This window comes from Borostomias antarcticus, assembly GCF_949987555.1.
Source record: "Borostomias antarcticus genome assembly, chromosome: 29".
Lineage (NCBI taxonomy): Eukaryota > Metazoa > Chordata > Actinopteri > Stomiiformes > Stomiidae > Borostomias > Borostomias antarcticus.
Window position 1 is genome coordinate 4,788,359 of NC_140262.1, and position 15,000 is coordinate 4,803,358.

Consider the following 15,000-nt stretch of genomic DNA (forward strand, 5'->3'; position numbering starts at 1 on the left):
CATTCCACATGAATGTCCATCTACCTAGACTGACTGTCTACCTACGCCTGCCCATTGTCTGTCTGTCTGTCTGTCTGTCTGTCTGTCTGTCTGTCTACCTGTCTGTCTGTCTGTCTGTCTGTCTGTCTGTCTGTCTGTCTGTCTGTCTGTCTGTCTGTCTGTCTGTCTGTCCATCTGTCTGTCCGTCTGTCTGTCTGCCCGTCTGTCTGCCTGTCTGTCTGTCTGTCTGTCTGCCTGTCTGTCTGCCCGTCTGTCTGTCTGTCTGTCTGCCCGTCTGTCTGTCTGTCTGTCTGCCCGTCTGTCTGTCTGTCTGCCCGTCTGTCTGTCTGTCTGCCCGTCTGTCTGCCCGTCTGTCTGTCTGTCTGCCCGTCTGTCTGTCTGTCTGTCTGCCTGCCCGTCTGTCCATCTGTCTGTCTGTCTGCCCGTCTGTCTGTCTGCCCGTCTGTCTGTCTGTCTGTCTGTCTGTCTGTCTGTCTGCCCGTCTGTCTGTCCGTCTGTCTGTCCGTCTGTCTGTCTGCCCGTCTGTCTGTCTGTCTGTCTGTCTGTCCGTCTGTCTGTCCGTCTGTCTGTCTGTCTGCCCGTCTGTCTGTCCGTCTGTCTGTCCGTCTGTCTGTCTGCCCGTCTGTCTGTCTGTCTGTCTGCCCGTCTGTCTGTCTGTCTGTCCGTCTGTCTGTCTGTCTGCCCGTCTGTCTGTCTGTCTGCCCGTCTGTCTGTCTGCCCGTCTGTCTGTCCGTCTGTCTGTCTGTCTGTCTGTCTGTCTGTCTGCCCGTCTGTCTGTCTGCCCGTCTGTCTGTCCGTCTGTCTGTCCGTCTGTCTGTCTGTCTGTCTGTCTGTCTGTCCGACTGTCTGTCTGTCTGTCTGTCTGCCTGTCTGTCTGTCTGTCTGCCCGTCTGTCCGTCTGTCTGCCTGTCTGTCTGTCTGTCTGTCTGTCTGTCTGTCTGTCTGCCTGTCTGTCTGCCCGTCTGTCTGTCTGTCTGTCTGCCCGTCTGTCTGTCTGTCTGTCTGCCCGTCTGTCTGTCTGTCTGCCCGTCTGTCTGTCTGTCTGCCCGTCTGTCTGCCCGTCTGTCTGTCTGTCTGCCCGTCTGTCTGTCTGTCTGTCTGCCTGCCCGTCTGTCCATCTGTCTGTCTGTCTGCCCGTCTGTCTGTCTGTCTGCCCGTCTGTCTGTCTGTCTGTCTGTCTGCCTGCCCGTCTGTCCATCTGTCTGTCTGTCAGCCCGTCTGTCTGTCTGTCCATCTGTCTGTCTGTCTGCCCTTCTGTCTGTCTGTCTGTCTGTCTGCCCGTCTGTCTGTCTGCCCGTCTGTCTTTCTGTCTGCCCGTCTGTCTGTCTGTCTGCCCGTCTGTCTGTCTGTCTGCCCGTCTGTCTGTCTGTCTGTCTGTCTGCCCGTCTGTCTGTCTGTCTGTCTGCCCGTCTGTCTGCCAGCCAGCCTGCTCAGAGAGACTCACCCCAGCAGAGCTGCTGTGTGAGAGGCCGGGGGCCTCGGTGGCGGAGGCAGCAGCGAACATGGACAAGGGGTCCGTCCCGTCCAGCATGCTGCTCAGCGGGTCCAGGACCACCGAGCTGGAGGACGAGGAAGACGAGGACGTGCTGCCTTTACGGCCTCCCCGACGAGACTTACCAGAGTCTGTCACCTGAGGGGACAGGGATAAGCTGCTGTTGACAACAGTACTGTGCACTGGTCCTGCATGAAGATTTTATTTATTTTTTAAGTTTATTTGTCAAGGACGATGCAAACAGCATTGTAGCAGGTTAGAAACTTCAAACAGATATAGGATTTCTAGTCAAGGCTAAAGATAATACACTCAACAGCTGTCCCGTTTCAAGAGCACCACTTAATTTGCATTTGATGCGCAGGAGACAATCAGAGACATGTAAACCTTAAACCAGGAGACATATGCAGGTATTCTTACAGTGATGGGCTTCAGGGGATGGTAGTCCCCAAACTCCACGGGTGCGAGCTCCAGGCGACAGCTCTGCATCTCCAACTCATATCTGCGACCACGAGAATGCCTGCAGGAAAACATAAACATAAACATAAACATAAACTTAGCTAGGCTACCACTAGCGAACTAACCTACAGCTCTAATATAATATATATTCCTTATAATATAAGGAAACTATTCTGCAGCAGCTTTTGTAAACAGATGATGTTGTACCATGACTGTTGTACTACTGATTCACTTTTTTATAACACCATAGTTCTTAGCAGCGGGATAAATTAGCATACATTTTGATCTATCGTACATCTATCGTTGATTCGGCCTAAAACGATCATTTATAGATTTTATAATGAGAAACGCATCATACCACTGAACAGCAGCCATTTTTCTCCAGTCATGTGACGTCTCTAAACTTCCGGGTTTGGGTACCAACTTTGTAAAAATGCTATTCTGTTAAAAAAAAAAAACAATTGTCATTTACCTTCATTTAAAAATGTTGCTCTAGCAAAATGGGCTATGTCATGTAAACTGAATGCATGAACAAATGATTAGGATGAGGATTAGGATGAGGATTAATCATTATTAAACTGAATCTTTCGGGAGGCAGAAAACTACATATCCCAGAATGCAACGCCCGGTCAAAGGAAGCAGAAGCACAAGAAGTCTAGTTGATCTGAACCAGTAGCTCGCAATTTATCATGCTTTGAGTATCCATGCATTTAATTTAGCCAGTTGGATCATTTTGTTTTGCAAGGTAAGTAGCTAAGCTCATTAGTCTTAATTGCTAGGCTAGTTAGCTACCTAACGTTAGCAAGCTAAGCGGATATAAGGGTGTCTTGTCCAGTCCTGCATAACGCTATCATTTTTAGCCTGTGTACGATTATATTAACAGTCATCTACTGATTGATTGATTGATTGATTTTATTTATTTTTAAGACAGGGACAAGGTACAGTAGACATTTACCCTATAGAATAGGGAGAGATGCACTGTACAAGGTTAAAGCTAGACAGCTAATTTCCACCCGCAGTCCCTGGGCAAATAAATATACAGTCTTAAAATAGTGGGGCAAATAGTACACAGTGGGAAAGTTACATACATGCTGTAGAAGGAATACAAAAAAGTTATGTAGCAAAGATTTCACTCATTCCTATACCCACATCCCAACCTCCCCAGACCCTTTCTCAAACCCTAGGTACAGCCCCCATACATATGTGCCACACACACACACACACACACACACACACACACACACACACACACACACTTGACTACTACTACTATACTGACTATAGCTATTTTACAAGACCTGCACACACAGAGAGAGAGAGTGGCAGTTTTAGGCAAAATCCAGCAAGACACCCACATAGTGATCAGTGATATAAGAATAGCTCACGTTTAAGTGGAGACATTGCTTCTTGTTCTTCTGACAAGAAGGGCTCTAGTGAAAATGACCATATGCTGCGTTTTATGATTTAAAAAGGTGTTCTGCTGTTTTATGATTGATAGGTCAGTTCTATCACATAGATAAGCTAAATGAAGATGCATTGACAGGAGAAAACTTCCCCCAAAGCCCCAACCACCACACTTTTCTGTAGATATGTAAGGATTTGAATGTTGGAGTTAAAATGGTGTCAATCAAGGAACAGCAGGTGGAATATTCTATCTGTGTTGCTCACACCACTCTACTCAGATTTATAATAATAATAATAATAATAATAATAATAAATTACATTTATATAGCGCCTTTCATGAGACCCAAGGAAACATAGTCACAGAAAGAGACAACACAGACAGCAAACCAGAACAAAGCAACACTGAGACTAACAGGCTAACTAGCTAACTAAACTAAATAACTAACTGACTAGTTAACAAACAAACAAAATTATAGGCGTAATGGGTGTGTGGGGCTTGAGTGGGTTTTCTGCACAGGCTCTCAGCAGGCCGCCTACCATCGTCCCTGGGTCCGTAGAACTAGCCTGGTCAGAAAGATGTGGCCAGTGTGAAAGTACAGAATTCAGCCACCCAAGGGCAGCGTTGACTGCTTGGCAGGGTGGCTGAGGGCTTGGTATGTGTTTCTGAGATGGTCAGAGAGCAGAGCGGAGCCAATCACACGCTGGCGGAAGACCCATCACCTTGCACTCAGTGTAGCTTGTTGCCATGGAGACTAATATCCTCCATGCCCCCCTGACAGATTAGCATATTTGTTTTGTTTCTTAAATGCCCAATTAAGACAGCAGGCCTGTTGTGGGGGAAATTTGATTTAGTGCTGATGATTGATGATGATTGACTAGTTAATGCTAGTCTCTTTGCATGATTTTGTTTCTTTGCGTCTATGACTTGTTTCCTCTCTCTCTCTCTCTCCCTCTCTCTCTCTTTCCCTCCCTCTCTCTCTCTCTCTCTCTCTCTCTCTCTCTCTCTCTCTGCCTGCCTAATTGGCAAGAGAAGGGGCAGTGTTGCAGGGCGACTTGGCTCCTGCCACGCCGTAACGAAGTTCCTGCTCTCACTAATAATTGATGGCTCCTATTCTGGACTGCTCAAACAAGGCATCCCCTTTATCGGTGTAACTAATACTCACTTTCATGAAATGATGTCCGGCTCAGGTAACCACTTATTCCCTAGTAAGAAATGCATCCCTCTGGTTTCGCCTCTTACAGGGTTACTTGTTTAGCATCGTCCTGGGGCTTCTCTCACAACGCTTTTGCTAAAGAACCTGTATGGGTGGTGAATTATTGAGAGGCCAGGTTTTGTGCGATAACCCCCTTTTCGAGATTCTGCAGTGGTTTTTTAATTACTGTAATGACCAGGCGACGAGCGTAGAGGTGACCGGGGCAGCAGATCGCATCTTGAGGAGCCTTGATTCCGAGCCAAGCGCCTTTCAAAGCTCCTGGAAACTCTCGCTCTGCTTTTGTTTGTCGCGCGCTGCGTTGACAGGTGAGCACTTGGCAGGGAGGCCCACGGGCGCCATCTGGACGCCTAGCCCATCTAGTCTCTCCGTCCAGTCTGGTCGGTTCGGATCATTTCCGACAAGCAGCGGTCTCCGTTCCTCCCCCGAAGGGCCGAACCGAACGCCATGGCGGCGTCTCCAGACGCGGGGCCGGAGCTCCGCGTCGACGAGTTGCTGTTCGTGGTGGCGTGCGTGTGTAACTGCTGGGGCTTGTGTCTGTGCGTGTGCATGGCAGGTGACGGGGGGATGCGCAGCAGCTGGAGGTGGCAGTTCTCCAGGGCCATGCGTCTGCTCCTGCGCTGGCGCCGGCCGTGCCCACGGAGGGGCCACGGAAACGGGGGCGCCGACGGCGCCGCCACGCCCCGGGGGAGGAAGCTCCGGGAGCTATGGGGCTACGGCAGGACGCTGCTCAAGTCGCTCTACTTCAACAGCCTGACCAACTCCGACACGCTGCTGGACTGCGTGTTCGAGCCCGTGTACTGGATAGTGGACCACGTCACTCGCTGGTTCGGAGTGGTGAGTGGATCAGGTTCATCCAGTTTTATGAGATCAGGTTTGAGTTATTTTGATTGTCATCTTGTGTTCGGGCTGGATTCAACAGTGGCAGGTTTCTGTTTCACTCACTCAATGAACAACCAGACCAACTCCTTAGCAAAATCTTTGTGGGTTTTCTTAGAAATAGTCTCCATCTCTTTTTCTTTTCTTACCATACTGTCATTCTCTTGAATTGATTGATTAATTGTGACACTCTAATTTCTCTCCATCTCCTGGTAGATAGTTTAATTCAGTTTTTCTCCCTCTCTCCTCTTTCCCTCATCCCCCTCCCTCCTGCTCCTCCCCCCCCTCTCCTCTCGTCGTCTCCCCCCACCTCTCCTCTCGTCGTCCCCCCCCCTCTCCTCTCGTCGTCCCCCCCCCCCTCTCCTCTCGTCCCCCCCCCCCCTCTCTCCAGGTATTCGTCACGCTGGTGATTCTCCTGACCGGCTCCGTCGTGGTCATCGTCTACATGTGTCTATTACCCATCATTTTTAGCACCTACCCTACGCAGTGGATCGTCTGGCACCTGACCTACGGCCACTGGGTCCTCGTCATGATCCTCTTCCACTACTACAAGGCCACCACAACCTCCTCCGGACACCCTCCTAAGGTGCCCTCTCTAATGCCGGCTGGAAAATGAGTTTTTAATTTCACTTGATAGTTTGTTTTCTGCTCCAGTGGCCCTCGTTAATAATTAACTAATGATGAGGCCCTTGAACTAATTAAACCAGATGTCAGTGCCAGTTCATGGACTAGAACAATAAGGGTGAAACGTCTGGGATTACAGAAGGAACCATTTTGAAAACGTTTATAGGATGGGGTGGGCTAAATGTGTCCTGTTGTCTCTTCTGTTCCGCGACCCGACCCCGGATAAGCGGATGATGATGATGATGATGATGTCTCTTCTGTTTGTTTGTTTGTTTGTTTGTTTTTGTTTGTTTGTGTTGTCTCCCAGGAGAAGAGTGACACCCCATCAGTGTCTTTCTGTAAGAAATGCATAATTCCTAAACCAGCCCGGACGCATCACTGCAGCATCTGCAACACGTAAGACCCAAACTATCAACTCCACGCATTAAACCAGATACCGTAGTTTAATGCATAAAGCTGCAGTAAATGATGAACTCTGTATCGATTATAACTAGCTATACTCGTATATTGTATTATCAAGACGTCACATGGTATTTCATTTGCAAGAACGTTGAGGAACGCTGATGTTTTTTTTTTTATTTCAATAATGTTCCAGGTGTATTCTGAAGATGGACCACCACTGTCGTATCCTTTTCGTGAAGTCACAGATCACAGACTTGACCTCCGTACCGAGACACGGCTAGTCTGCTTTTGAACCTTGACCCCGCGACCCCAGCCTGGCTGAACAACTGCGTGGGTCACTTGAACCACCGCTACTTCTTCTCGTTCTGCGCGTACATGACGCTGGGCTGCGTCTACTGCAGCGTCAGCAGCAAAGTAATGTTCCTGGAGGCCTACGACGCCGTTGAGGTGAGGGGGCGTCGGCCTAACCAGACCGCTGCAATACAAGCATGTATCTTTAAAGTGCTTTTCAGCCCTTAAAAGAGAATGTTCTTTTTAATGACTCACTTCAGGATGAAACATTTGGGGTTTTTTGGTTTAAAATCCAAGGTGTACAATAGTTAATTAAGATTGGATAACCAGGTTCCAAACCTCTCATCATATCATACTAACAAACTAACTCATCTAAAAGATGATATCGTAACTTAACTGTCATTTTTAGGCCGGGTACAGGCTCAATCTTGGGCCATGAGAATGGCCTGATATTCTTTATGGTTTATTGCTATAAAAGTACTCTGAATTATGTCTTGTTATTGAACCCTGGCCTCAACATTAACAAGGTTTCTTGTATCGTGGTTATTTGCTTGGCACGCCATTGCAACATTCCCTGTCTGCTACACGCAGGCTCCGCCCCCTCCCTATGCGCTGCATAGAGCAATATTAGGATTTTCATACGGGCCGGCGAAAAGCCGTACATTCTGATCACGACGTGTGAAGATCAGCTGATGCCAGGCCGACGCAGACACACAGAGATGTCCAACATGGCTGCCAAGGGAAGGAAATTCAGAGGTCGTCCAAGTAGTTTGCCTCTGTCTGTCTCTAAACGTCCGTCTCTGCGCTGTCTCTAATGGCACGGTTGCATTTCCAGACATTTATTGTGTTCTTGAGTTGTTTGAGAGGCTTTTGGTATGCAGCCTTTTTGATATACAACCAGTCAAACTGTCTCATGTTTGGAAAACCTCCACGCTTCAGATCACAACCTGCCCCTACTCTGAAAACCCAGGTCAAGACTGTTTATATCGAACTCTGTGGTTTGGACAGGAAGTTTTATATTGTATTCATCCGTTTGACTTTGAGACAATGTCTGTGTTGTTCCACTGCCAGAGCTACAGGAGTGTGGGGGCGGAGCCAAAAGGAGAGACAGTGACAGGGATTGGTCTGCTCCTCGGCCTGATTCACACACAGGTTGTGATTGGTCAAGTAGTGAAGAGGTAGTAGACTAGTATTGTAGCTAGTAACTAGTGTAGTAGTATCAGTTGTAGGCTATAGGAATGAGTACAGTAGACTTGTCTCCCCTCCCTCTGTAAATCTTGTTTATTGTTACAGATGGTTTGTAATCATGACTAGCCTGTAGTTACAGTAGGTACAGTAGGTACAGTGCCTAGACAAGCTTTTTTGTTGTAGATTGAAACCAAGAGGACACCTTTCATTTTTTCTCCTGACCCCTGCAGAATATGGAATATGTAGGGGTGGGTCGTATGCCCACCTCCCTTGTTCTCTGTAAAGCGCATTGTGTTGCCTCTGGGTGTGAAATGCGCTCTACAAATAAAGCTTTGATTGATTGATTGATTGATTGATTGATTGATTGCAGAGCTACTACCAGACTCCGCCCCCCACATTCTCCTCCAGAGAGACGCTGCTCCACAAGTGTGTGATCTTCCTGTGGGTGCTCACCAGGTGAGCCCTCCTCCATGGTCCTGCATGGTTCTCTAACCAACTGTAAATCCCCACACAGTACTGTTTCAAGATTCAAGAATTATTGTCATGTGCATGGTTAGACAGAAGCCATGTTTCCATCCACACGTTTTATGCAAATTAAGTTATATCGAATTAAAAATGCCTTATGGAAACAGTAAAATTCGAATTCCCCCCTCCGGCAGCTCGGTGACCTTGGCCCTGGGGGCGCTGACCCTGTGGCACGCCATCCTCATCAGCCGGGGAGAGACCAGCGTGGAGAGACACATCAACCGCAAGGAGGTCCAACGGCTGAGGGAGAGAGGGAAGGTGAGGTCTTTCTGGGGCCAGTGTGACGTCCCGTAATCTGATCAAAAACTAATCTCGCCCTAGCCAGGTCCTCTCTACTCACTCACTCACTCACTCACTCACTCACTCAAGAGGGACTAGGGTGGATCCTGTAACTGAAGTGATTTCTCCTCATCTCAGGTGTTCAGAAACCCGTACCACTTCGGGTGCCTAAACAACTGGAAGGTTCTGTTAGGGGTGGAGAAGCCGAGGTGAGCCCTGCGCCCGTCTGCTGCTTCATAGACAGACCCAAGGAGTGATTACACAGTCCTTATTTGTTTGTTTGTTTGTATTTGTTTGTTTGTATTTGTTTGTTTGTTTCGACTCTCATCCCTCAGTCACTGGGTGACCCGGGTCCTCCTGCCGTCCGGCCACCCCCCCCACGGAGACGGAATAACGTGGGACTGGACTCTGACCAGGAAGGACCTCATGGCCATCTGACCCCCCCCCTCCCTCCTCCCTATCAGGCTCATCCCACCCTCTATCACCCCCCCCCCCCCTCCCCCAATCATCTGACCCCACCCCCCAGACTGTCCCCCAACATTTCACCCCCCCTAGCACCTTGACGGCTGCTGGCCAGCCCCCCCCCCTCTCCCCCACGCCGTCGCGACCCCCAACGACCCCTCACCTTGCAGTGGTGGAACCTGTGGATTCACATTTTGTATGGAACCTTCATGGAACCTTCATGGAACCGGGAAAGACCCTTGAGATGAAGCAGCTCGTTGGTGAGGGTGGTCCGGGTCGGGGGGTCTTTTTTTAATACATTCAAGTCACTGACGATGTCTACTGAGGGTCGTGTGTTTCAAGTGTTGTCAACCTGTGTTTGTGTTTTTTACGTCATGTCCGAGCCGAGATCCGCGGGTTCTGATTGGACTGCACAAAGTTGATGTGAAGTGTATGTTTTTTTTAATGTACTTTGGTAACAAGCTGTTGGATGATTCTGACTGGTGCCAAAGATGGACTTTACCACCGAGGGCTCGGTTCTGGCTTTGAACAAGGGTGATCACAGCACACATTGGACACGTTTGATTAATTGTTTAGGAGAATTTCATTTCATTTACCTTTCGAACAAGTCCTATCATGCAGTCCAGAGACCATGAGCCTAGTTTTTGAGTGGTTCTTTTATTAAACAATGTGCCTTGTTCAACTTTAATAGTAATTTATCAGTTCAATTTCAGGCACTGTTGATACGCTAAGCACGGTTGAATTATTATTTAAATGAATTATGAATGTTATCATTCCTTGTTTAAGCGGTCACTATTATCTCAAGCTCTCCATATCTCTAGTGAGTCACTATTGCCTGCTTAAAGTTAATACACTTTATGACAAGACAAGTGAACATCTTGGCTGTGTTCCGAATCGCATGCTACCCTACTATATAGTATGCCAAAACAGGATGTAGTATGTCCTAATACATAGTATGCCACATGTAGTATGGCAAAAATACCAGGATGTCCTACTACATCCAGTCGTATTTTGCAGTATGCGAGCCAGCAGGCTTGTCTGGCTATTCTGACCCACAATCCTGTGCGCAGCGGAAATGTGCGTCACATGTGCGAGTTGCGACAGCTGTAGACGAATGTCGCGTTATGGACAGCGACGGATGTAGGCAATGGCGCAATGTTATGACAAGGTAGTATGTCCCAATTGGATGCCTACTGCTTGCAAAGTACATACTTTCTAAGGGCAGCTGTAGTAGGTACTGGTAGTAAGAAGAAGAAGTATGCGATTCGGAACGCAGCCCTCGTCTTATCATGGTCATAAGTGGTAAAAAAACAAAACACCCAAAAAAAACACTTGTAGGCCTGGAGATCATACTGGAACCAAGCACCCCCATGTCCTGGTGGCCATAGTGATGGATGACTGACCGCTGACATCATGACCAATAGGATCTGTGCTCTTCCGTTTGACTGAACATAATCTGTTATCATTGGTTTTGATGGGAAAAAAAACATGCAAAACAGCATTGTTTTTCATTTGTTTTCAGATAAAAGCTTCTATTTGAAATCGTGTGTCTCGTGTCATGTTTTCATAATGACAATCAAACACTACAATAAAAAATGGTTTTAATTAATAGGTTAACTTATAGACATTTAAACATCGTCCACAGACATCCTTGGCATTAGGTTTTTGCAACGTTGAGTTAGTTGGTCCAGAGACAAAATGACAGTGGACAGCCATTGACCAACTACCACACATCCATCCATCCAACCAATCAACCAATCAACCCTCTACCCATCATTCTTCAACACTGAATGCAAGGTTTTCTATAGGGCTTCTGCCAAGGATAATTGTAATTGTAATGCTACCAAAGGGACACATCAGACAACCCCAATTGAGACCGTCAGCCAACATGGAGGGTCTGTCCCTGGACCCTGTCCAATGACCGGGACATGTTGCACCACTTCGGACATTTGGCAGGTTCAAACATACACATCTTCAAACGCGAATCTTCATCATCCCCATTCAAAACATAGAACTCTCTTGAATATGGTTAAAAAATATTAGCGATTGGTTTGTCCGGTACTGTCTATGAGAGTGAGTCGGACCGGATCTCAAGGCTGAACCGTCTCCCCGGTTACACAATCGCTAGCATCAGAAATGCACATTTTGTGGGAAGTCGACATTTTCGGTTCTTTTACACATTGGCATAATAACCCCCCCCCCCCCCACCACCCCGCCCCGCCTTTCCCCAAATACAAACAGCTGTGTCAGTCTCCGTCTCAGTGCTCTGCTCGGGTCAGCGCAGGGGGCAGTCTGGGCTCCAGGCTCTTGGGGCAGTCTCCTCTCACACTTGTGCGTTAATCAAAAGTTAAAGCAGAACAAATAAAAAGAAATCGGGCATAATCTCATGGAGGGGTCAGAGGGAGGTGGTGTTTGTCTGGATGGAGGGTGGTGGGGTGGGGGTGGTGTGGGGAGGCTGGGCCGCCCCCATAGAGGGCCACGTCTCCTGGGGGTCCGGATCCCGGGGCCTCCCGCTCAGAGACAGGCCGGCCCTCCGACGGGGCAGGGGGGCGCGTCGGGGTAGGATGGGAGGGTCGTTCACCTCCCCCCGGGACTCCCCATTAAGAACCTACAGAAGAGAGGGAGAGAGAGAGAGAGGGAGAGAGAGAGGGAGAGAGGGAGGGAGAGAGAGAGGGAGAGAGAGAGAGGGAGGGAGAGAGAGAGAGGGAGGGAGAGAGAGAGAGGGAAGGAGAGAGAGCGGGAGGGAGAGTGAGAGAGAGGGAGAGTGGAAGAGAGATAGAGAGAGAGAGAGAGAGAGAGGGAGAGGGAGGGAGAGAGAGAGAGAGGGAGAGTGGAAGAGAGAGAGAGAGGGAGAGGGAAAGAGAGATAGAGGGAGGAGAGAGGGAGGGAGAGAGGGAGGAGAGAGGGAGGGAGGGAGAGAGAGGGAGAGTGAGAGAGAGGGAGAGTGAGAGTGAGAGAGAGGGAGAGGGAGAGTGGGAGAGAGAGTGGGGGAGAGAGAGTGGGGGAGAGAGAGAGAGAGAGAGAGAGAGAGAGAGGCGTTACTCAACACCTCCGTCCTCGCCAGGCTGTCCTGTCCTGTCCTGTGTTCTGCTGACTCAGGCCTGGTCTACTCACCAGTCCACGCGAGCCTCGACCGCCGCACTCCTCACTAGTCTCTTCCTGTCGTCCAGGGGGGTGGCGAGGGCGCGCAGCACCCTGGCGCGGAACGGCATCACCTGGCACAGGGGGGGGGGGAGGTTAAGGGTCAACGTCTCCTGTCTTCCAGGCCGAGGGCGTGGTGGTGGGCCTCCGTGGAAAAGGGGGAGGGGCTAGAGGCGGAAGGCCCAAAAGATCAGAGGAGGAGGAGTCTCACCTCGTGCTGGGGAAAGCGGGAGACGACGTGGACGCACTGCAGGGACGCCATGCGCACTTTCTGCAAGAGAGGAGGCGAGGTGAGCGCGTGCTCCGCGACAGGGTCGGTGTGTGTGTGTGTGTGTGTGTGTGTGCTGCACCATGGCGGGGCTGGAGGTGAGGGCCAGCAGGCGCGAGACCAGGGCCTCCAGCTGGGCGACCAGGGCGGGGGGGGGCTTCAGCAGGAGGGGCTGCAGGCAGGACAGCGTGGACAGCTGCACCCCCTGGTCTGGACACGACAGCGCCTCCAGGAGCAGGGACAGGAGCTGGGGGGGGGGACAGAGGACACACACCTCACACTCCGCTCCTATAACGGATGGACTGGACTGTATTAGGGTTAATACCCCCCCTGTCCCCCCGTCCCCACGTCCACTCACCCCGGGCAGCTCGGTGAGCTGCACCTGTTTGGGCAGGTTGTTGACGATGTGGGACAGAGCCTTCAGATAGCCGGCCTTGTTACCTGGAAGAGGGGGAGAGAGGGAGAGGGAGGAGAGGGAGAGAGGGAGGAGGGGGTCATCATACTGGAACCAGATCATACTGGAACCAAGCACCCCCATGTCCTGGTTGCCATAGTGATGGATGACTGACAGCTGACATCATGACCAATAGGATCTGTGCTCTTCCGTTTGACTGAACATAATCTGTTATCATTGGTTTTGATGGGAAAAAAACATGCAAAACAGCATTGTTTTTAATTTGCCATCAGACGGGTGGCGCCCGCGTCTCGGGTACCGGGGGAGGCGGAGTTGAAGCCCTGGACGAGCTTGGCGGAGTTCTCGGCGAAGAAGCGCTGGCGGTACATGATGCGCACGTCGGCGTGGCAACCGCGGTTCAGGACGTCGGCCGAGTCGCTCACGAGGACGGCGAAGCTGTCGGCCGCCATCGCGCCCAGCTCCGGGTCGGCGAGCAGGGAGAAGAGCTGAGGGGAGGAAGGAGAGAGAGAGAGAGAGAGAGAGAGAGAGAGAGAGAGAGAGAGAGAGAGAGAGAATGAGAGAGAGGGAGAGAGAGAGAGACTCAGGGTCACTGCGTGCATGTGTGTGAGTTCAGTATGTATGTACTGTATGTGTGTGTGTGTGTGTGTGTGTGTGTGTATGTATGTATGTGTGTGTGTGTGTGTGTGTGTGTGTGTGTGTGTGTGTGACCCCAGTACCTTGTCAGTCAGTGTGGTTGAGAGCGGGTGGTATCTGAGCAGCAGGGCCTTCGCCACCTGGGAACAACACATTCACACACATGAACACAGCCCTGACTCACCTGAACACAGCCCTGAACACAGCCCTGAACACAGCCCTGACTCACCTGAACACAGCCCTGAACACAGCCCTGACTCACCTGAACACAGCCCTGACTCACCTGAACACAGCCCTGACCTGCCTGAACACAGCCCTGACCTGCCTGAACACAGCCCTGACCCACCTGAACACAGCCCTGACTCACCTGAACACAGCCCTGACTCACCTGAACACAGCCCTGACTCACCTGAACACAGCCCTGAACACAGCCCTGACTCACCTGAACACAGCCCTGACTCGCCTGAACACAGCCCTGAACACAGCCCTGACTCGCCTGAACACAGCCCTGACTCGCCTGAACACAGCCCTGACTCGCCTGAACACAGCCCTGACCCGCCTGAACACAGCCCTGACTCACCTGAACACAGCCCTGACCTGCCTGAACACAGCACTGAACACAGCCCTGAACACAGCCCTGAACACAGCCCTGAACACAGCCCTGCTTCGCCTGAACACAGCCTGAACACAGCCCTGACTCACCTGAACACAGCCCTGACTCGCCTGAACACAGCCCTGACCCGCCTGAACACAGCCCTGACCCGCCTGAACACAGCCCTGACTCACCTGAACACAGCCCTGACCCGCCTGAACACAGCCCTGACCTGCCTGAACACAGCCCTGACTCACCTGAACACACCCCTGACTCACCTGAACACAGCCCTGAACACAGCCCTGAACACAGCCCTGAACACAGCCCTGAACACAGCCCTGACTCGCCTGAACACAGCCCTGAACACAGCCCTGACTCACCTGAACACGGCACTGAACACGGCACTGACTCACCTGAACACAGCCCTGACTCACCTGAACACAGCCCTGACTCACCTGAACACAGCCTGAACACAGCCTGAACACAGCCCTGACTCACCTGAACACGGCACTGAACACGGCACTGAACACAGCCCTGAACACAGCCCTGACTCACCTGAACACAGCCCTGAACACAGCCCTGACTCACCTGAACACAGCCCTGAACACAGCCCTGAACACAGCCCTGACTCACCTGAACACAGCCCTGACTCGCCTGAACACAGCCCTGAACACAGCCCTGACTCGCCTGAACACAGCCCTGAACACAGCCCTGACCCGCCTGAACACAACCCTGAAC

The 15,000-nt window shown here is 50.7% G+C and overlaps 3 protein-coding genes across 3 annotated transcripts in view; 1 reads left to right on the forward strand and 2 right to left on the reverse strand.

The window, feature by feature from the left end:
• Positions 1–2,004, reverse strand: part of vps35l (VPS35 endosomal protein sorting factor like) — a 12,139-nt gene extending 10,135 nt beyond the window's left edge. The window contains exons 1-2 of the mRNA XM_084459927.1: positions 1,910–2,004; positions 1,445–1,630 (exon numbers count right to left, since the gene is read on the reverse strand). Of these exons, the coding sequence (XP_084316053.1) occupies positions 1,445–1,630; positions 1,910–1,978 (255 nt within the window). The 5' untranslated portion in view covers positions 1,979–2,004. The remainder of the gene's footprint in view (positions 1–1,444; positions 1,631–1,909) is intronic.
• Positions 2,005–2,582: 578 nt separating this feature from the next.
• Positions 2,583–9,201, forward strand: zdhhc16b (zDHHC palmitoyltransferase 16b). The gene is made up of 10 exons (XM_084459940.1): positions 2,583–2,693; positions 5,120–5,400; positions 5,834–6,028; positions 6,374–6,462; positions 6,662–6,690; positions 6,782–6,915; positions 8,318–8,403; positions 8,607–8,730; positions 8,890–8,960; positions 9,087–9,201. Exons 2-10 carry the CDS (start codon positions 5,131–5,133, stop codon positions 9,187–9,189), a joined length of 1,101 nt encoding a protein of 366 aa, XP_084316066.1. The 5' UTR covers positions 2,583–2,693; positions 5,120–5,130; the 3' UTR covers positions 9,190–9,201.
• A 2,439-nt stretch (positions 9,202–11,640) lies between these two features.
• The window catches only part of mms19 (MMS19 homolog, cytosolic iron-sulfur assembly component), a 12,963-nt gene continuing 9,603 nt past the window's right edge, over positions 11,641–15,000 (reverse strand). The window contains exons 25-31 of the mRNA XM_084459926.1: positions 13,754–13,810; positions 13,336–13,522; positions 12,981–13,063; positions 12,705–12,869; positions 12,566–12,625; positions 12,328–12,428; positions 11,641–11,821 (exon numbers count right to left, since the gene is read on the reverse strand). Coding sequence (XP_084316052.1) covers positions 11,791–11,821; positions 12,328–12,428; positions 12,566–12,625; positions 12,705–12,869; positions 12,981–13,063; positions 13,336–13,522; positions 13,754–13,810 — 684 coding nt within the window. The 3' untranslated portion in view covers positions 11,641–11,790. The remainder of the gene's footprint in view (positions 11,822–12,327; positions 12,429–12,565; positions 12,626–12,704; positions 12,870–12,980; positions 13,064–13,335; positions 13,523–13,753; positions 13,811–15,000) is intronic.